This window comes from Pseudorasbora parva, chromosome 21, assembly GCF_024679245.1.
Source record: "Pseudorasbora parva isolate DD20220531a chromosome 21, ASM2467924v1, whole genome shotgun sequence".
Taxonomy (NCBI): Eukaryota; Metazoa; Chordata; class Actinopteri; order Cypriniformes; family Gobionidae; genus Pseudorasbora; species Pseudorasbora parva.
In genome coordinates this window covers 8,618,894-8,640,988 of record NC_090192.1, presented here as the reverse complement: position 1 = coordinate 8,640,988, position 22,095 = coordinate 8,618,894, and the positions used below count along the sequence as shown (strand labels likewise).

General features: G+C 38.6%; 1 protein-coding gene across 1 annotated transcript in view; it reads left to right on the top strand.

Annotated features, from left to right (window-relative positions):
* The window catches only part of ank3b (ankyrin 3b), a 160,738-nt gene that overhangs the window by 86,677 nt on the left and 51,966 nt on the right, over positions 1-22,095 (top strand). The window contains exons 15-23 of the mRNA XM_067429868.1: positions 595-792; positions 9,739-9,837; positions 11,361-11,459; positions 17,456-17,653; positions 17,913-18,011; positions 19,459-19,557; positions 19,691-19,789; positions 21,660-21,755; positions 22,017-22,089. Coding sequence (XP_067285969.1) covers positions 595-792; positions 9,739-9,837; positions 11,361-11,459; positions 17,456-17,653; positions 17,913-18,011; positions 19,459-19,557; positions 19,691-19,789; positions 21,660-21,755; positions 22,017-22,089 — 1,060 coding nt within the window. The remainder of the gene's footprint in view (positions 1-594; positions 793-9,738; positions 9,838-11,360; positions 11,460-17,455; positions 17,654-17,912; positions 18,012-19,458; positions 19,558-19,690; positions 19,790-21,659; positions 21,756-22,016; positions 22,090-22,095) is intronic.

Below are 22,095 nucleotides of genomic sequence, written 5' to 3'. Positions count from 1 at the left end.
TGACAATGCGTCGCTTCGTTGCTCTGATTGGTTGTAGGTCTATCCAATTGAGGTCTTTCCTGGTTCGGTTGAAACACGCCCCATAATCACAGTCCAATGGAGCAGTTTCAGACTCATATTCTGACTAGAATTGAGTATGACCACGTCAGGCTACATTAGCAACTGAATAGACATAGTTTTCTATTTATTTTATTTTCATTTTTTTTTTATTTGAGTCTATATATTATTATTTAAGTATCAACCACATCATATAGAGTACAATAGTTCCATCTGTGTACCATCATATATAAATTATACTTGTATAATGATTCTAGACTTTAGAGGCACAGATGATGTAATGAAAATGTGGAAAAACTACTGTATTGTTCAAAGTGGAGTGTAATAGCTGTGGAATGCAATGCAGTCAATCTATACTAATAGGAAACAGTCGCTTGTGTGGTTACATGAACGACTGTCAAAGGGCCCCAAACCTCTTTAAGTGTTGCCTTCCTTCATTTTAGCTCTTTAGTCCTGCAAGTAAATATTGAAACGGTCTAGCATCTTACAACCTCTAAAAAGGAAAAAATTAGTAACTTAGCTTTTATGTGTGTGTAGGACGATCAGACACCGCTGCATATATCCAGTCGTCTGGGTAAACCAGACATAGTCCAGCAACTGCTGCAAAATGGGGCTTCACCCGACTCCATCACCACATCCGGATACACACCGCTCCACTTGGCCGCACGTGACGGACACAAAGACGTGGCATCCATCCTGCTGGACAACGGAGCATCTCTAGGCATCACAACCAAGGTCAGTCAAGCATGCAAAGTTGGACCATAATACTCCATTTGCTTTGTTGTGTGTGGTCAGATAATCATCGACAGCCAGGCTGTGACATAAATTAGAGTCCATTGTTTATATTACAAGGAAGAGCCTTTTAATAGGTCCCGATTCAACTTCTATATGTACATCACAGGAAATAATGGCTCCTCGGTGGTAGTGTTACAACCAGTGCGTCATATTGTATGTGGTATATCTTGTTTCATAAATTTCATCTGCCGAATCAAAATAGAATGTACTTTGATCCAGTAATTAAGGAGAGGTGGGGGACAATTGACTCGCAATTCTCTCTTCAACGAATCTGAATCAATTCTGAAAACTGAGCTTTTTTCCCCTTTTTTTCTTTCATATGTGCGATGACACTTGTGTGCACTAGAGACAGCCATATCATTAGCCATGCTAAAATGACTTTGTGCTTGTATATTTATAGTTTTTAGGTTTATTACTTTATTATGCTTGTATTTAAAGAGACGCTGCCTGGCCAAAAAAGTCGCTATTTAAATTGTTAAATTCTTATGAGTCAATGATTAAATCATTATTGCAGTGGATATGTTTCTATCATGTTATATGTTTGGCAACAGAAAACCAAACCAAAAATATATGTACCTCTTGATGGAAATGTTATTATATACATTTTTTATGTTACAGAGTAAAGTCTGTAAAGTCTTCTCCATCACATCCCAAAGACTTTAAGGTCTGGACTCAGAGGAAATGATTGTTCTTGATTCCTCCCAAACATTATTTCACAATTTGAGTCTGATGAATCTTGACATTGTTATCCTGGGATATGGCCACAATGTATCTTCCTATATGGTTGTTTAAGAAATGAAAGCTACACACTCCATCAATTAGGTTTTGAAGAACTGTTGCAAATAAAGTTGATGTCAGAAATATTGTCCCCCTTGGTAAATATGATCAAAGAATGCTTTACAAAAAAAAAGAAACTGCATTGTTTATCCTTTTGATCAATAATTAAAACAATTTAAGTAAAATAACTGAAAGTGAGGGAAATTAAATAATGAAGTAAATGTTTTTCTCCAAAACATGTTGGACATAATTATTGGCACCCCTAGAATTTTTTATGAATAAAATATCTCTGGAGTATATTCCTATTCATGGTTACATTTACATTTAGCACACCAGGGTGACTCGGAACATGAAAGTATCCAAGTATGACTTCCTGTTCCACAGGAGTATAAATATGAGGATACACACGTCAGATTCCCTTGATCATACATCACAATGAGTAAAAGCGAAGAATATAGTTAAAATTAACTACTAAATTAACTACTGGATCTGTAAAATGATATATCTGTGGAGGTCCTGGACATCTTGTTCAGATACATGGCATCATGGATCATGGCATCATCTAGTAAATACCAGCAGATAAAAAATACGTCTGCTAGAAATCTTATAATGGGCCATGGTTGGATTTTCCATCAGGCCAATGATCCAAAACAAACATCAAAATCAACACAAAAATGTGTCACTGAGCACAAAATGAAGCTTTTCCAGTCCCCTGAACCCTATAGAAAATGAGTTTGCTCAACTGAAGAGAAGAAGCGCCAACATGGAGCTGGGAATCTGAACGATCTGGAGAGATTCTGTATGAAGGAATGATCTCTGATCTAGTGTCATGTGTTCTCCAAACTCATCAGGCATTATAGAAGAAGCCTCGGAGCTGTTATCTCGGGGAAAAGGAGGTTGAAAAAGTAGTTAATAAATGGGTGCCAATAATTATGCAGGGCTCCAGACTAACGTTTTTTATTAGGAGCACAGTGACCCCCAAATAAACATTTTAGGGGCACAACCAAAATATTTAGGGGCGCACATCGTAAATCAACATGCTAATTTACACATTTTTACTAATAAATACACAAAGAATGTCAGTCTCGAGCCAACAGCGTTTCAAGTATGAGATGTGATGGAGCATGTGATTTGTTGAATTCAGTGAACAAATACACCCTTTTGAGTCTGAACGAGAGATCTAGTTCAGGAACGAATTGAACGAGCTGGTACATGTCGTTCGTGAAGTTAACATAATGAACCAGTTGCTGAAGGATACTGATTTGCAGCAAAGACACAAATGTACCATTGTAATGAAAACGCAGTGTGTAATGTAATAACGCAGGCTGGTGGTTAAATTATTACTGTACAGAGTATAAGCACTGGTTTTGTGTTTGTATTATGTATGTTAAAAAAGGTTTCTTCTTTTAAATAAAATGACTTCATTACGTTTGAGACATGCACTTCTATAAAAACTGTAATACAAATAAAAAATTGTGACAGACAGTATTGGTTGAATAGATATCGTATCTCACGTCCGTAAATATAGCATTCTAGAGGGCATGTATTTTGAGTAAATAAATTCAAGTAAAATATTGAATAAACACGCCCAAATTTACTGGTCGCACACTCTCAAAATCCAACCATTTGGTGGCAGTCTGGAGCCCTGTTATGTCCAATGTGTTTTGGAGAAAAACATTTATTGTATAGAGAGATTTTCTCCACATTTCAATTATTTTACTTCAATGAGAGGTTTGATTTAAAAAAAAAAAAATATATATATATATATATATATATATATATATGTATATATATATATATATATATATATATATATATATATATATATATATATATATATATATGTATATATATATATATATATATATATATATATATATATATATATATATATATATATATGTATATATATATATATATATATATATATATATATATGTATATATATATATATATATATATATATATATATATATATATATATATATATGTATATATATATATACATATATATATATATATATATATATATATATATATATAGATAGATAGATAGATAGATAGATAGATAGATAGATAGATAGATAGATAGATAGATAGATAGATAGATAAAAAAGATAAAAATGCAAATTTATATTTGCAGGCTGCTTTGTTCATATTTACCAAGGGGGTAAAACATGTCCACAACTGTGCTTATCACTCCAGTAATGATCCAATAATAATTCTATTATAATTCTATATTCAGTTGTTTTGATGTAATATGAATTTATTATTTTAAAAAGAGGTAATAATTATATACGCAATTTAATACAAATGCACAAATAAATTAGATATTTAACATCTGTAAACAAATTAATTAAAAATCAAGAAAATCTAGATCAAGAATAATTTAATAATCAGCTCATGTTTCCCAAAATCGGAATGAAATCATATCGTGAGGTGTCAAAAGACTCCCACTTTGTGCTGTTTAGTGAGTCCTGCCTGCTGTTTTCTATGGTCCTGTTACATTTGTCAGTTTTTAAACAAGATTGTTTGATCTCCTCCATTTTGCTTTCCTTGTGATGGGATGTTGATTTCTTTCTATTTGGTTTAATGGAGCAAACACTCTTCCTCATCAAGCATGCAGTTGTGTTTCTAATGAATCAGTAAATTCATTCAATATTGAATAAATTGAGCATGTGAGCTGCGTTCTGCTGACAAAGTGTCATGTTACATCACTCAGACAGGAGGCTGTTTCAAATGATTTATTAAATTGATTGTTCAGTTAAACGAATCATCATGCAGAGTGTCTTGCGATTTACTTTACAATCAACAAGCACAACCCAAAGAACTACAGAGAAATGATATCTGAATAGACGTAATTGAAAACTGAATGTAGCCTCCAGTAGAGTTAGGGCCCGTGATTTCTGGGATGCGGAACATGTGGACGGAATCACAGAATCTAGTCATAAAAGTGGAATTTACTATATAGTTATTTACAGTATAAACTCAAGCATGCATGTCGCTCGTGATGTTTTCAGCATCTCATTATATGTGGATAAAGAGTTCCTATGACTATGCCTTATGATGAAAAATATTTACTATTGAACTTATTCACAGAAGCGCCATCTTTGATTTTTAATTGGAATGAAAGCGAGGGTGTGAGAGGTGGTTTTACGTCTATCCCTCAGAGCCTCGCTTTCATACCTGTCATGGTGCTGTTCTGTATAAGGTCTATTCTACAGTAGAATGTACTTAAAGCAATAATAATGACAATAATAATAGAGTTTATTAAAACATTATTTAAGGAATATCATGCGATTTTTCATCCATGTTTTAATGTACACGTACACAGTAAACCTCTGTTGTGAAGCAGTTTAATACATTTTTATATATTAATACATCTCAGAATTAACAAACATTAAAAGAGACAAAACATCATTTCTTGAAAAAATTAATTACAACACGTAACTATTGTTTAATTTAATTACTTATTCAAGTTATTAGGCATCCTTTTTTATTTATTAAATTGTAATTAAACCATTAAAATGGACTCCAGGAAAATTATAAGAAAGCATGGTTTTGCCAAAAAGTAAAATGGAAGAGTCGTGAAAGACTTTATACTGTATACACACAGAAAAATAGGGTGTCAAAATTGTATCTTTAGGGGTACAACAGCTTGTCGCTGGGGCAGTACCCTTAAAAGAACAACGTTGTACCATTTTTACCACAAAAAGGTTCATAATAGTACCTTAAGGTACGCATTTGTACTCAAAGTTACTAATATGCACCTTTTAGGAGTAAAACAGGTACAAAGATGTCCTTTTAAGGGTACTGCCCCAGCGACAAGCTAAAGGTACAATTTTGACACCCTATTTTTCTGTGTGGTGCTTTAACATCACTAATCACAAATGAGATGGTAGTTTAATCATTGACTTATTTCTTCTCCCATCCCATATTTTTTCCCCACCACCATGTCCCTTTAGGGGCTTCTTAGATATCTCTGTCAGTGTGAACAACTAATGGAAACGAATGCAGTGTGCAAAATGATTTGTGAAAAACTCAAGCTCATCATGAAACATCTGAGTTAGACAGCTAGATAGATATCCCAACACTAACACACAGCAGTTCCTCACTGGCATAAATCATGCATCCTGACACACTTGGTTTTAGCATAAATCTCACAGCAGTGTTAAATTGTGGGTTGAACATAAATTAACTAAATGTTTTCTATATGAAACGCTTGACATCTCCTCCCTGAGCATTTTAGCTGACCATATAAAAGCCAGTGATGGGTTTGCAACTCTTGCAAATCAAAGAAAGGGCATCTCATCCATCATGGACAGCTCACCAACCTGTCATATGCCGATGTAGGACTGTGCATGCATTATATTATTGCTGTGTTATATTTCCATTACATGGAATACATTATGCTTTTACATTACAACATGATTTTGACATCATGTCCATTATGAGGAACATCTGATTATGTTTAGGATTATTTGCAGTTGCTGCACGTGGGATGCATTAGTATCCTGGTGTTTGTATTGATTACGTTACTGAACACAAGGCCTTCCTTTCCAAATTTCTCAGTGATGTAAGGGTCTGTGGATTGATACTCGCTTATACTCTTACTAAAAGTTTATCTGTCAGTAACAAGTTATATCTTCTCCCTAGTTAAGACTCAGGATACAGAAATGTTCCTGCGGGAAATATTATATACAGCTTTTAACTCTTTCCCCGCCAAACACAGAATTTTCTGTTATTTGTTAGAAAACCCTTCCCCGCCAAACGCAAACTTTTCTCGTGTTTTCCCTGTTATACGCTAAGGGGCGCTTTTACGCATCTTCTGAATGAGTACAGAATCTCCTGATCAAAACACAGGTGAAGAAGACGCAAAAAAAACAACAACAACAAACGATCTATGTAAGCAGAGGCATATGTAAAATAACGTGATCATCAACATTAAACATCATAGAAATCAAAACTCTCTAATGTTAGTGAATGAAATGTGGACCCAGGACTGTGGAAGCATTAGGGGTGTTGATGGACTCGATCTACTCCATCTGTGTTTGATCATCGCTCTGAATCTGATCTGGATGTAGTCTTTGACAAAAAGCAGATTTTTCAAAATGTTGCTTTTTAAATTAAAATTACCCCTATAAAGGGGTAATAAAAAAGTTGATAAAAAAGGAATGCATGAAGCAAGAATACAACTTTTTTTTTTAAAGCAGAGGGTCTGCTATTTCTTTTGATATATTGCATTCTCAGATATTCATATAACAATATATTCTATTCTATTACATTTTTGTGAAAATGATCAAAAACCCTTGTCTGACTATCACCAGATCAAGCTCAAAATAAGATTGAACATTAGTCTGGAGATTCTGCTCTCTGTATTTTCTACTGCACAAGAGGCGGATTCAATGAGAATTATTCAAATGTCTCTGTACGCAATTGGACAATCCTTCGACCAATCAGACCCATCACTTCTCTATCCGTCATCTTGTTAAACCCACCAATAGTACGCCAGGTTGATAAGCCTGTGATTGGTTCCCGCAAAAGTGTAACAGAAGCAGCAGAAATAAATGTACAGGTTTACAGACTGAGTTGCCGGGCGAAATCAAATCGCCGGCAGATCAGGCTGGGCTTACCCAGTCTACAAAAACCCTGGCGGTGGCTGGCAACTTTTTTAAAGGTCTCATGGTATGACATTTTCATTTTATGAGGTTTTTCAACATTAATATGAGTTCCCCTAGCCTGAATATTGTCCCCAAGTGGATAGAAATTCTGATCAGTGTAAACAGAGTTCTGGCTGTCTTTCTCTGCCTTTGAGAGCTCAGACGAGCTGATCTTGAATTCTCCTGCTATGATGTCATACCAAGAAAGGTTACCGCCCCTTCCTCTGCTTTGCCCATCCAGAGAATTAGTAGAGAATGATTCAGTTTATCAGTCGCGATGTCAGCATAGGCTTTACCATATGGATTCGACAGCACCGCCACATACAGTGAGTAACAGTGTTCATTAATGCCTGATCTGGGATCAGTGAGCTCTGATGTGTAGCTTATCATTCAAATTCACACAGACCTTCTTTCTAAATCGTTTAATACTGTCAGTCACTCCGCTGGCCATCTTGATACATCAGTGAATCAAGCCAGTGACTGAAACGATCAACTTCACGTCGTTTCTCTTAGGAGCATGAAACAAATCTGTTATTTAAATGATTAAACTACAGAGAGCGATCAAAGAACCCCAGCTCTGTCTCTCTCTCTCTCGTCTCGACTGGCAGAGAGTTAGTGCTGCTGATCACGTCTGACTAAACCACGCCCCTCCGCACATAATCTAATTTCAAATGCAAAGATGTCAGCCAATCACAACAGTGGGTGTTTTCGCTGAAGACACGCCCTTGAAACAGAGCATTCCAGCCACAGGGCTAATATCAGTATAGAAAAAATACGTTTTATTTCTAAATTATGACGTTTTTTGATGTAAAAACCATACTAACAATATAAGTACACCTCAGGAAACATTATAAAATAATAAAAGAATCCATGCCATGGGACCTTTAAAAAACGCTGGGGAGGAAAGAGTTTTAAAGTCAGCATGAAATGGAAGTTGCAATATACTTTTCATCCCTATTGTGACGTATACTCAAGTGAAACGGCTTATAAAATTGTAGGGCGGGACTTGATTTTGTCCATCTGGAATGGATGGTTGGATAGTTGTTGTTTGCTTTTGCTGTCATCTCATGCGACTGGCGTGAGGGCGGCCAGTAAACACACCATTAGAGAAGAGAAGAGATTTTGAGGCTAGTGGGAGGGGAAGTTATTTTGATTTAAGATTATGAGGGCACAAGACAAAAAAAAATGATGTGCACGGATAAATCATTAATAAATGCTGTAATTTTCCATAAAAACATCAATTTTGATGTCATGGTGACTTTAAAGACCACATTCAATGGCTTGGCGAGTACAGTTTCCCTTTCTATGATAATATATTTTCTATTGAAACGGGAAGTTTGGGTGGGGCAACGCTTTATTTTGTAAACAGCTGGGAGACATTACATTGGAAAAAAAATATTTGAAACAACTTTTTATTGTTTAAAAAATTGCCAAATGTATTATTTTTGTCATTGGAGAAAAATGCAAAATGAGCCAAAACTTTTAGTCTGTTTTCCAGAAGTGTACACTAGCTTAACTTTGACTACATGGGACCTTTAAGAATTCGTTGTCCAATAAAACTCAGCCTGTATCTTTGACCAAAACTACTATAAGCAGCTTTGTTAGCTGTAGAAATAAAAAAAATCCCCCAGTGTCCTACTGTGTGATTGTGATAGACATAAAATACTGGACAAACATTACTGATCAGCTGCCAAGTGTTACAGTGTGGGAATGTGCTGAGGAAGGAGAATGAATTCATGGTGTTTTCCACCGCTCCATTCACCGCAGAGCAGAGTTTCCCTCCGATAACATAGCTGTCATTGGATATGTTTGTCCTGTGTCTCTAATAATTGCTCATGATTGATTAGTATGGCATAATGAAACGCTGGCCTCCAATGAGTCTAGGGGAAACAGTTCTATAATTGCTTTGAGGTTAAGGTTATAAAATAAAACAAACATTATGACAGTAAATTTATATCATTGATTATAAAGGAGAAAAGGGGGTTATAAAACAATCAGTTTAGTTTTGGTTCCATAATGTTAATTAGAGTACAAGATTACATCTCTTCTAAACTGGCCATGTAAGTGGTTGGTTTTTATTCATTTATTAAAGTATTTTTCTGCATTACAATTTGATTGTGGGAGAAATATGGTTATACCTCAAAAAAATTCTTAATGCATTTGATAGATCAACTTTGTCTGAGCAGAACAGCCGGGCACTGTTGTGTTCTTGTGTAAAGCCGGATTGGTTACAGCAATACTTCACCTCTAGCAGGACTGAAGGGCTGGTATACTTTAATATTACTTAACAGAAGGAAACTTGTGCAACACAGATCAGTTTTTTTTTGTTGCAATTCATCAACCCCACCCCAAAACTTACCAGTTTTCTAAAACAGTTGTGCATGTCACACTGAATGAATGGTCTCTGAAATGTAGTTGGTAAATTTCTATGAAATCTTTGTCCTTGCAGAAGGGATTCACTCCCCTGCATGTTGCAGCCAAATACGGGAAGATTGAAGTTGCTAACTTGCTACTGCAGAAGCGAGCGCCACCTGACGCAGCTGGAAAGGTAAAAGTGTCTATTTGCACTAGTAGATATAGGTTGTAGATTACTACACTGTAAAAAATAAATTAAAAAATAAGTTACCTGGTTGCCTTAACATTTTGAGTTCATTGAAATTAAAAATGTGGGTTAATACAATGAACATTTTTGAGAATCGACAACCTTTATTCAAATGTGATTAAAATATGTAAACATATTTGGGTAATTTTATTTGTGATGAAGCAGTTAAACATGCCAAATTGTGCTATTTTCATGATTTATCATATTTATTTTTATGTGATATAGATACAATAATATTTGAGTTTCTATTTATTTAACCAATTCCTTCATTATATCAACTCAAATTTTTAACTTGAATAAACTCAAAATTTTAAGGCAAACAGGTTACTTACTTTTTTAAGTTAATCCAACAAAAAATTTTTACAGTGTACCTTTAATGTATAACAAGGATGGGCAACTTCGGTCCCTGAGGGCCACTGTCCTGCAGAGTTTAGCTCCTGGCTAAACTCTGCAGGATAGTGGCCCTCCCTGACTAAAGATATACAAGTTTTGTGTTAAATGTTTATGTCATCACAGCCATCCTTCAGTTTATGGTATGGTAACATGACCACGGTAAGAAATAAAGCATTGCTTTTCCTTTCTAAGCATCTGTTGAAAGGAGGGATTTTGGATGAGAGATATAAATAAGAGACACATTTGAATTCTTTGTGTAATGTCTAAAATGGTTACATCTGTTTTCCAACTCGGCAAACAAACAATTATTTTTAATACAAAGATGTGACCGCATGCCAGCATATGCTGGCATATGACATACTATTTATGCTTCAAAGAGAAATAGAAAAATGTATATGTATATCCATGTTATCATATAGTTTTTACGTCAGACTTAAAATAAACTCTCATTCCAACTCTCATGCATTTGCATGTGTATGAATGGAAGTGAATGAAACACAAAATCAAGTGTGAGCGCACCATTAAGACCTCCAGTAATCAAAAGCAGGTATATGAATTTAAAATTGTGTGGGGTCATATAATCCCAATAACCCCAGTTGCCTATAAATACACAATGCTATTATCATTAAAAACCTAGTCACTATTATGTAAAATGTTAAACAGTTTTATTACCCAGAAAGCATGCTTACATTGCAGAGATCATCATAAATGCCCTCTTCATTCTTCTAGATGAAAACACACATTGGAGACGCATTTGTATGCTATCAGTATACTATCATTTTCCAGACATGCCAGAGGTTTCATTCGCTAATGTACACTGGCTAAATTTACTCTCCAAAGCTAAAAGCTGATTGATTTATAACAGCACCTGTTTCACACACCCCAGCTTTGAGCCCTCAGCCAATAATAGCTGTATATCTGTGTGTGTGTGTGTGTGTGTGTGTGTGTGTGTGTGTGTGTGTGTGTGTGTGTGTGTGTGTGTGTGTGTGTGTGTGTGTGTGTGTGTGTGTGTGTGTGTGTGTGTGTGTGTGTGTGTGTGTGTGTGTGTGTGTGTGTGTGTGTGTGTGTGTTTTTAGAGTGGACTAACACCACTGCATGTTGCTGCACACTACGATAACCAGAAAGTGGCCCTCCTCCTGTTGGACCAAGGAGCCTCCCCACACGCAGCAGCGAAGGTATCATGAAACCCTTACCGCATCTGTCTACTAAACGCAATATATCAACTAGCACAGGCAAACCTCATCCAAACGCAGACACATGCACACGCACAAACACACATACAAGTGTTGAAGAAATATGGCCGCAGACCAAATGGCTGCACGCATGCTCTCACTAAACCTCCTCCACCCTACATCATTTTTTTCATTTTACTTCTAATCCACCCACTGTAACCTCAGGGGATGGTAAGCTTGTACACATTTATATCGCATTGAAAAGAAGAAGTTCTTGAAAACTGTGTACTTCTGTGGTTAATGTTATTTTGGCACATTGCTCATGGGTAGGTCACCTAAAAATAAAAATTTTGTCATCATTTATTCATCCTCAAGTCAGGATCAATATATATATATATATATATATATATATATATATGTTTTTTTTTTTTTTTTTTTATCAAGTTCCAACAGTTTGGAAAATAATAAGAAATATTTTTTTCTAAGATGATTATTACAATTTACAACAACAAATAAATCACTTATATAATAACGTTTTAGTCCTGGTAGCCGTTTAGAGTTTCTATGGCTACAGTTAACACATTCCAGCTGTTGGAGAGGACAGCGTCGATATTTTTGATGCTGCAGACAAACTGCATGTCACAAAATGATTGCGATTAGAAGTCGGCACATAAATGTAAATACCAGCTCGCTTTAGATAATGTCTCATGTAAACAGTCCACTAAATCTTTAATTCTGAATGATTTTAATCGGAATGGCTAGTGTTGCTAAAAATGATTACTGTCCGTCACTGACTGGGAGGAGCATTCGCGAGCAGTCCTACATCACCGGACTAATTTGCATAATCTTCACGGTATTTTTTCGTCAGCGGTGGAAACGCAGACAGTAGCAGGTCTGGGGGTAAAAAAGTTCCTGTAAAAAAGTTCCTGCTACAAATTGTTCTGGGTAATTTCAGTGGAAACGGGGATCTATTTTTACCCGGAACTTCATTTAGACCCTGGTCCCTGCGGTCGAAACACTCCACCCAAAGTTCCTAGTTCCTGGGGAAAGTTCCTGCGGGTGAAACGCAGCTAAAGTAGTGGAACATTCAGGTTCCAGAAATAAAAACTCATTCATTTTCTTCATAGAGGAATTGATTTTTAACAATATCTTATAAACCTTTAAAGACATCTCTAATGTCAGGTTGTTAATGGATGGTATTTGCTTCTGTTGAAGACATCAGCCCGCATTATTTCAATTTGGTAATGTAATGCACATACAATTCCACCAATCAGAGTCATCGCAAGCAAGACATGACAAAAGAGCTTGTTAGCTCTGCTCACTCCCATGACTCACTACAAATGCTACGCTATGCTATGCTTTTAAAATAATCTGGCTTGGTTCATGGCTTATAATTCTTTAAAGACATTTTTTAAAATCCCTATGGGAGAAATTAATGGAAAAATACTTCCAGAACAAATGCAGCTGAAAAATTGGGCGGACACTGTTGCACAAATGATGTTAGCATGTTGCTAAGCTATTGAGCATAAGTATTGGTTAAATTATCATATTTGTGTCAATATTTGTCGATATTAAATAAATTACATGACTTTAATTAGTATATGTGATTCAGCTTCATCAGAATAGAAAAAAGTTTCTTTAAAAGGCAGCATAATTTTTTTTTAACAGCAATCATGTCGGGAATGAGCCTATGATGTCATACAATATGGTCTACATATGCCGCTTTTGGAACAGAGCATAGAGATCTGGAAGTTTAACGAATCCTTTCTCCTATCATATTCTTAAATTCATAAACTCATCTTTAATTGTGTCTGTCATCTTTTTCCACAGTATTATTTTTTTTTGTTTGAACTTGAAGAGAGAGTCCATGTGTTAACGCTTGTGAACTGTTTGTGTTGTTTTGTTCACCCTGCAACGGCTCAGTCTGAACCCTAAACAAATACAGTGACCCAAATACTGCCTTTGTTCCTTCACAACGAACAGCAGCCAGGCCTGGCATGTAGAGAACACTAACTGACTCGGATGGGAGCGTTCTCCATTGACCTCACTGGCTGACACCTCAGTATTCACTAGCTGTTGCGAAACAAGTTTCTTTCTTATGCTTAGTTCGTCTAGCTTTACTAGCTTTCTCCACCTTTCAACCATAGTTCCACTCTTAATCTGTGAGGTTAAAAGGAAAACGCTGCTGTCAACATGTTCCTGTGTTGGAAATGTCATAAATCTAAGGTTTTAGTGTGGTTTTAGTGGTTTGGCAGCATGTGGCTTAGTGCTGTGTAGAGGCTGCAAAACATATAGTAAACTACAGTAAAATCTAGTTTTCGACACAACTTTAGTTTTGAAGTTATACTGTATATTTTTATTTTCATTTCGAAAAGTGTCCCACAGGGATTTCCATTAACATTTATAAGCGATGATGCAAATTAATATTTGAATAAGAGTTGTGAATCGATGTTACTTAAAGGTGCAGTGTGTAATATTTGTGAGGATCTATTGACAGAAATGCAATATAACATAACTGTTTTCAGTGTGTATAACGACCTTACATAATGAACCGTTATGTTTTTATTACCTTAGAACGTGCCATTTCTATCTTCATATGCCGCAAGTCCCCTTAAATTGAAGTCACCATTTTGCACCGTCATGTTTCTACAGTAGCCCTAAATGGACAAACTTCTCTACAGCGCACTAGCTACTCTCTGCTGTCTCAGATGATGACATATTTGTCCAGTGTCGGCCACCGTAGCTTCTCTATGCTTCGAAAGGGAGGTGTGAGAGGTTGCAATTCGCAACCTCACAGCTAGCTGCCGCTAAAATGTACACAGTGCACCTTTAATTTAATATTGCATTTTTTTGGGGGGAAAATATATTATGATTAAACAAAATATTGCCCAGTTTTAGTGCTTTGCCACAAGGCAACATGAGAAATATGTAAAGATAACTTTGTGTCTGTAAAATCTTTGAAGCGCAGAATTCTGACGAATGATGCTTATGAATGATGTAAAAGTTGCATGAATTCCGATATGATTGTTCAGACTGAGGTCACCAGTGTTGTAGTCGAGACCAGCTCATTCGAGTCTGAGTCGAGTCCAAGTTCAGAGAGGGTTGAGTCCGAGTCGAGAGCAGCTCATTCGAGTCCGAGTCGAGTCCAAGTTCAGAGAGGGTTGAGTCCGAGTCGAGAGCAGCTCATTCGAGTCCGAGTCGAGTCCAAGTTCAGAGAGGGTTGAGTCTGAGTCGAGAGCAGCTCATTCGAGTCCGAGTCGAGTCCAAGTTCAGAGAGGGTTGAGTGTGAGTCGAGTCCGAGTTCAGAGCGGGTCAAGTCCGAGTTGAGTCCCAGTTCAGAGAGGGTCGAGTACGAGTCGAGACCGAGTTCAGAGAGGGTCGAGTACGAGTCGAGACCGAGTTCAGAGAGGGTCGAGTCCGAGTTGAGTCCGAGTTCAGAGAGGGTTGAGTCCGAGTTGAGTCCGAGTTCAGAGAGGGTCGAGTACGAGTCGAGACCGAGTTCAGAGAGGGTCGAGTCCGAGTTGAGTCCGAGTTCAGAGAGGGTCGAGTCCGAGTTCAAAGAGGGTCGAGTCCGAGTCGAGTCCGAGTTCATAGAGGGTCGAGTCCGAGTTGAGTCCGAGTTCAGAGAGGGTTGAGTCCGAGTTCAAAGAGGGTCGAGTCCGAGTCGAGTCCGAGTTCATAGAGGGTCGAGTCCGAGTCGAGACCGAGTTCATAGAGGGTCGAGTACGAGTCGAGACCGAGTTCAGAGAGGGTCGAGTCCGAGTCGAGTCCGAGTTCAGAGAGGGTCGAGTCCGAGTTCAAAGAGAGTCGAGTCCGAGTCGAGTCCGAGTTCATAGAGGGTCGAGTCCGAGTTCAAAGAGGGTCGAGTCCGAGTTCATAGAGGGTCGAGTCCGAGTTGAGACAGAGTTCAGAGAGAGTCGAGTCCGAGTTGAGTCCGAGTTCAGAGAGGGTTGAGTCTGAGTTCAGAGAGGGTCGAGTCGAGTCAGAGTTCAGAGAGGGTCGAGTCCGAGTCAAGTGGGAGTTCAGAGAGTCCGAGTTCAGAGAGGGTCGAGTCCGAGTTGAGTCCGAGTTCAGAGAGGGTCGAGTCCGAGTCGAGTCAGAGTTCAGAGAGTCCGAGTTCAGAGAGGGTTGAGTCCAAGTTTAGTCCGAGTTCAGAGAGGGTCGAGTCCGAGTCGAGTCCGAGTTCAGAGAGGGTCGAGTCCGAGTTGAGTCCGAGTTCAGAGAGGGTTGAGTCTGAGTTCAGAGAGGGTCGAGTCGAGTCAGAGTTCAGAGAGGGTCGAGTCCGAGTCAAGTGGGAGTTCAGAGAGTCCGAGTTCAGAGAGGGTCGAGTCCGAGTTGAGTCCGAGTTCAGAGAGGGTCGAGTCCGAGTCGAGTCAGAGTTCAGAGAGTCCGAGTTCAGAGAGGGTTGAGTCCGAGTTGAGTCCGAGTTCAAAGAGGGTCGAGTCCGGGTCGAGTCCGAGTTCAGAGAGGGTCGAGTCCGAGTCGAGACCGAGTTCAGAGAGGGTCAAGTCCGAGTTGGGTCCGAGTTCAGAGAGGGTTGAGTCTGAGTTCAGAGAGGGTCGAGTCGAGTCAGAGTTCAGAGAGGGTCGAGTCCGAGTCGAGTCAGAGTTCAGAGAGTCCGAGTTCAGAGAGGGTCGAGTCCGAGTTCAGAGAGGGTCGAGTCCGAGTTGAGTCCGAGTTCAGAGAGGGTCAAGTCCGAGTCAAGTCCGAGTTTAGAGAGGGTCGAGTCTGAGTTGAGTCGGAGTTCAGAGAGGGTCAAGTACGAGTCGAGTCCGAGTTCAGAAAGGGTCAAGTACGAGTCGAGTCCGAGTTCAGAAAGGGTCGAGTCCGAGTTGAGTCCGAGTTCAGAGAGGGTCGAGTACGAGTCAAGTCCGAGTTCAGAGAGGGTCGAGTCCGAGTTCAAAGAGGGTCGAGTCCGAGTTGAGTCCGAGTTCAGAGAGGGTCGAGCCCGAATTGAGTCAGAGTTCAGAGAGGGTCGAGTCCAAGTTGAGTCCGAGTTCAGAGAGGGTCGAGACCGAGTTCAGAAAGAGTCGAGTCCAAGTCAAGACCGAGACCAGAGAGAGCCGGTGCAATCATAAATATATTTACATAGAATCCTCATTCAACCGATCCACGCAGGCACTAATGAGGATTTTATATATATATATATATATATATATATATATATATATATATATATATATATATATATATATACTACTAAGCATTAGCTACTAAGCATTAGCTGTCAAAATGCTGAGATTTTATGCATATTGGCTACAGAAATTATTAGTTCTTAATCTTTGTGCTGTCGCTCCACATGTCGATGAAAAATGGACGTTGTTCCCTATGCTTCAGTAATTGATGTACCGCAGAATTTACACATCCCAGAATGTTTTTGTTTTTTTAGAGTCTTACTACATATGAACTCTTTGTGGCTCTTATATACAAAAAGAATAAGAGATGATGTAGCAGACATTTCCATACATAGTTAAGAGCTAGAGGTTCGCTCCACATGTCATCCTTTCCTGACCCGAGTCCTGCTACCTTTACACTAACGTTAGGCATGTGCTGTTGCAGTTGAAAACCACACATCATTGGAAGCGTCAAACATCAGTTTAAAGAAATATTAACATAGAGTAATAATCATGAATATTTTGAATGGGACTCGAGTGGACTCGGAAATAAGTCCAAGTCCTAACATGTTTGAGTACGAGTCAATTCCGAGTCTGCTGGTTGAGCTACAGGAAAGTTGTAGATTTACAAGTTGGTGGGTTTTGTAATAGAGTCTCGGATTTTAAACATGATTACTATAACATGACGGGATTCTTTACTGGACATTCAGTGCCTAATATCAATCCTACATACTGTTTACACCGTTAAAAAGTTCAAGTAGTATTCTGAGAGTAATTCGTGTTTCAGGATAAGCTTCTGCATGTTATCGTTGTTATTCTGATTTTTGTCTGGATGCCCATAGAAATTATTTTAATATGATCTCCTTCACTTGCTTCCCCTCCCAGAATGGCTATACTCCTCTGCACATAGCCGCCAAGAAGAACCAGATGGAGATAGCGACCACTCTGCTTGAGTACGGAGCTGATACCAATGCCATGACGCGCCAGGGCATCAGTCCTCTCCACCTGGCATCCCAAGAGGGCAATGTTGACATGGTCACGCTCCTGCTCGCTCGTGAAGCCGCCGTCAATCTGGGAAACAAGGTGAAAAATTAGCTCAGTGACTTTATGATGCTATTCCATAAAGAGCATATTATTAAACAGTATTATAATTCTTTCATTTAACTTACAATTTGTTTTGGGGTGAGTAAAGTTTTTTACAGGAAATGATAATGACCTCATTAACATCAAATCCAAATTGACCCTATTTATTTTAATTATCATGAGGGATGATTCATTTCTGCATGATTTCTCATATCTGTGTAGTTATGTCACTAAATTGGTTAATCCATATTTATGTCAGAGTGGACTGACCCCTCTTCACCTGGCGGCTCAAGAGGACAAGGTCAATGTTTCAGAAGTGCTGGTTAATCATGGTGCCACGGTAGACCCAGAGACTAAGGTATTGGACACACACACACAATTTTGTGGGGGAAATGGGGGACATTTCCTAGGCGTAATGGTTTTTATACTGTATAAACCGTATTTTCTATCCCCCTACACTACCCTTGCCCCTAAACCTACCCATCACAGGAAACATTCTGCATTTTTACTTTCTATAAAAAACTCATCCTGTATGATTTATAAGATGTTTTCCTCATGGGGACCAAAAAATGTCCCCACAAGGACAAGGATTTTGGATATTACCATCTTTTTTGGGGACATTTTTTTCTCATAACGTAGGGATTACCCCACACACACACACACACACACACACACACACACACACACACACACACACACACACACACACACACACACACACACACACACACACACACACACACACACATACACATACACATACACACACACACACACACACACACTTACACATTGTGTTTATGTTTTTGGGACTTTCCATAGACATAATGATTTTTATACTTTACAAACTGTATATTATATCCACCTAGACTAACCCTACCCTAACAAGGGTTTTGGAGACCGTATTGCCATCTTTGTGGGGACATTTTGTCTCAGTAATGAAGGAATTACCAGGACACACACACACATACGCAGATTAGGTTTCGGTATCTTTGTGAAGAGACTCTTCATAGACATAATGATTTGTATACGGTGCAAACTGTATTTTATTTTATCCCCTAAACCTACCCATCAGAGAAATCATCTTGCATTTTTACATTTTCAAATAAGAATCACTAATTATGTTTATTAATCCCTTTCCCTCATGTCCAGTGTAGTTGATCTCAGGTTTTACTATCCTTGTTAGGACTGACAGATAGGTAGATAGATATGTGACATGCATCCACATACTATGTCTGGCCAGTCTCCTCATTGGTCACTCGTGTATAAACATCGAACGGCCCCGGCTCAAGGTCATTCAGTGCGGCTCTCAGATGTTGAGAGAGCGTGAGACAGACAGACAGCACACAGATCAATACTCAACAGCACAATGACCCATAGAAAACACCCCCTCTCTGTGCACAGAGAATGATGCAGAACAATGATAAAGAACAAGTGCTGACTATTACTTGTGTGTGGCATTTAGAAAGAAATTAATTATTTATAAATTAATTATTCACTAAGCTCCGCCCTCTTTGTTATTGTTGCTAATTTAGACAAGCTTTGCAGAACATACCCTAGGATTGAACTGGAGTCTACTTTGAACTTTGATGTGGTCATACATTTTGAAAAATTATCCTAAATTAATAACTAAATCTAAAAATCTCTAAAAAATACTATGGCCTGTTATTTTTTATAAGGTTAAGTGTGATTGTTTTTAGACATGTAAGAGTATTCTTTAAATAAATGATTGCACTTTTTATGTGTGAAAAATTAATGTGCTTGACTGGAAACTGAGTAATGCATGTCTCTGTGTTCTGGTTCAGATGGCATACACACCCCTGCATGTCGCCTGTCACTATGGCAATGTGAAGATGGTGCACTTCCTCCTGAAGAACCAGGCTAAAGTCAACGCCAAAACTAAGGTTATTGAAACAATGTTCACAGAAAGCAGTGCTAGGCTGAGTAACTGCATTTCTTTGATAGTCTCTTGTCATCTTTTCTGATTACCGGTGGTTCAGAATAAAGTTTTAATCTCTCAAATCCTATCATGTTCAGAATGGATACACACCTCTTCATCAGGCCGCTCAGCAGGGTCACACACATATCATTAACCTTCTGCTGCAGCATGGAGCCTCTCCTAATGAGCTGACAGTGGTGAGTCTCACAACAGCACAAAGTCTGAATTCCTGCTCCTCTTCAAAACGAGATGCCTCAAATCGTGTTAATGTTAACTGTTAATTTTCTAAGCAATCAGACTGATTTTTGCCTAGTTCACTGTGAAATAAGAGGGGAAAATCCCATAAACTTAAATTGAAGGAGCAGGCAGCCAGCATTTTATTTGATTTTAAAATCTTAGATTTTTTTTTTAAAATTGTTTTGTTTAGTTTTAGAATATTTGATTTTATTTGATTTTAGAATATATTATATTATACACTGATGAGCCAAAACATTATGACCACCTGCCTAATATGCTGTCAGTCTTCCACGTGTTGCCAAAACAACTCTGATCTGCCGAGCCATCGACTCGTCAAGACCCCCGGAGGTGTCCTGTGGTTTCTGGCACCAAGACGTTAACAGCAGAGTCCTGTAGGTTGTGAGGCGGAGCTGCCATGGATCGAACTTGTTGGTTCAGCACATCCCACAGATGCTCAATTGGATTGAGATATGGGGAATTTGGAGGCCAGGGCAACACCTTGAACTCTTCATCATGTTCCTCAAAAAAAAAAAAAACGTGTGCAGTGTTAAAGGGTGCATTTTCCTTCTGAAAAAGGCCACTTCCACCAGGAAACACCGTTGTCATGAAGGGGTGTACCTGGTCTGCAACAATGTTTAGACAGGCAGGTGGCACGTGTCAAATGCATGGCCACACCGAGGGTTTCCCAGCATATCATTGCCCAGAGCATCACACTCATTGTCTCACAGTGCATCCTGGTGCCATCACTTCCCCAGGGCGGCAGTGGCTCAGTGGTTCATGTAGGTTGTCTACAAACCAGAATGTTGGTGGTTCGTTCCCCGGTTCCACCTGACCAACTGTCGAAGTGTCCATGAGCAAGACACCTAACCCCAGCTGCTATGAGCTGGATGGTGCCTTACATGGCCTGACATCGTCGTCGGTGGGTGAATGTCAGGCGATATGTAAAGCACTTTGGATGGCCATAGGGTCTCTTGAAAGCGCTATATAAATGCAGTCCATTTACCATAATTGGCACACAAATACATGGCTTTTCTTTGTAAAAAAAAAAAAATCGGTACTCAATGGATCTGGCAATCTTCTTCCACTGCTTTTGACGGAGGACAGGGGTCATCTAGGGCTCTCTGACTGTCTGCTGCTACACAGCCCCATATCCAGCAGAGCAAAACTTTGTTTTGTGACAGGGTTGTCCCATAACCATTAAAATGTTGTGTGGCAATGCCACAGTAGACCTTCTGTTGGCTCAGACCAGTCAGGATAGCTTTTGTTGCCCTCATGCATCGATGACCCTTGGGCGCCAAACACCCCCTCGTCGGTTTGTGGTTTGTCCTTCCTCGGATAACTGTTGGAAATTCTCACCACCGCTGACCGGGAGCTACACACAAGCCTCACTGTTTCAGAGATACTCTGACCCAGTCGCCTTGCCAGAACTATTTGGCTCTCGTCAAAGTCACTAAGATCTTCATTCCAGCCTTTCTCCTGCATCCAACATGAGATTACGAGAACTGATTGTTAACCCAGACTTTAATAGACGGCCTTGTTAGGAAATGATTAACAGTAATTGCTTCGCACGTGACTGGTCATAATGTTTTAGGCATTCATGTTTTTATATAGAAATATTAATTAAATAAAATAGTCTATGTAGTATCATGTACGTAATAATTCCCATATACTATAGGCATCATAGTACAACAGAAATATGTGGTGATGTGCATTTGTGAAAATTCAATAGGTTTAATTAATAAATTGCCTTTTATACGTCGTAAAGCCTTTACTGAAGGAATAATTATAATACTAAAAAATGATGTAATGTTATTTTTCTTGAACCTACAGAATGGAAACACTGCCTTAGCTATTGCCAGACGCCTGGGTTACATCTCTGTGGTCGACACACTCAAAGTCGTGACAGAGGAGACGCACACTACTGTGGTGAGGAACTTTATATTCTAAATATATAGATACAGCTATTCTACAGGATACTGTACACCGGGTGTTACTGTGCTTAAGTACAGACTGATTTCAGCGGGCAGATCACAGCATAAAAGGGGGACGCAGTTCTTTTGTGATAGTGTCACAGATAAAAAAAGAATGCTACACATGCACAAATAATAAAATGCATGCTTTTTATGTGACCGTGCAAAATGAAGCCACATCCACAAATGCATTTTTATGTTTTTTTTTTGTATGCAGACAGTGACGGAAAAACATAAAATGAATGTTCCAGAAACAATGAACGAGGTTTTGGACATGTCAGATGATGAAGGTAAAA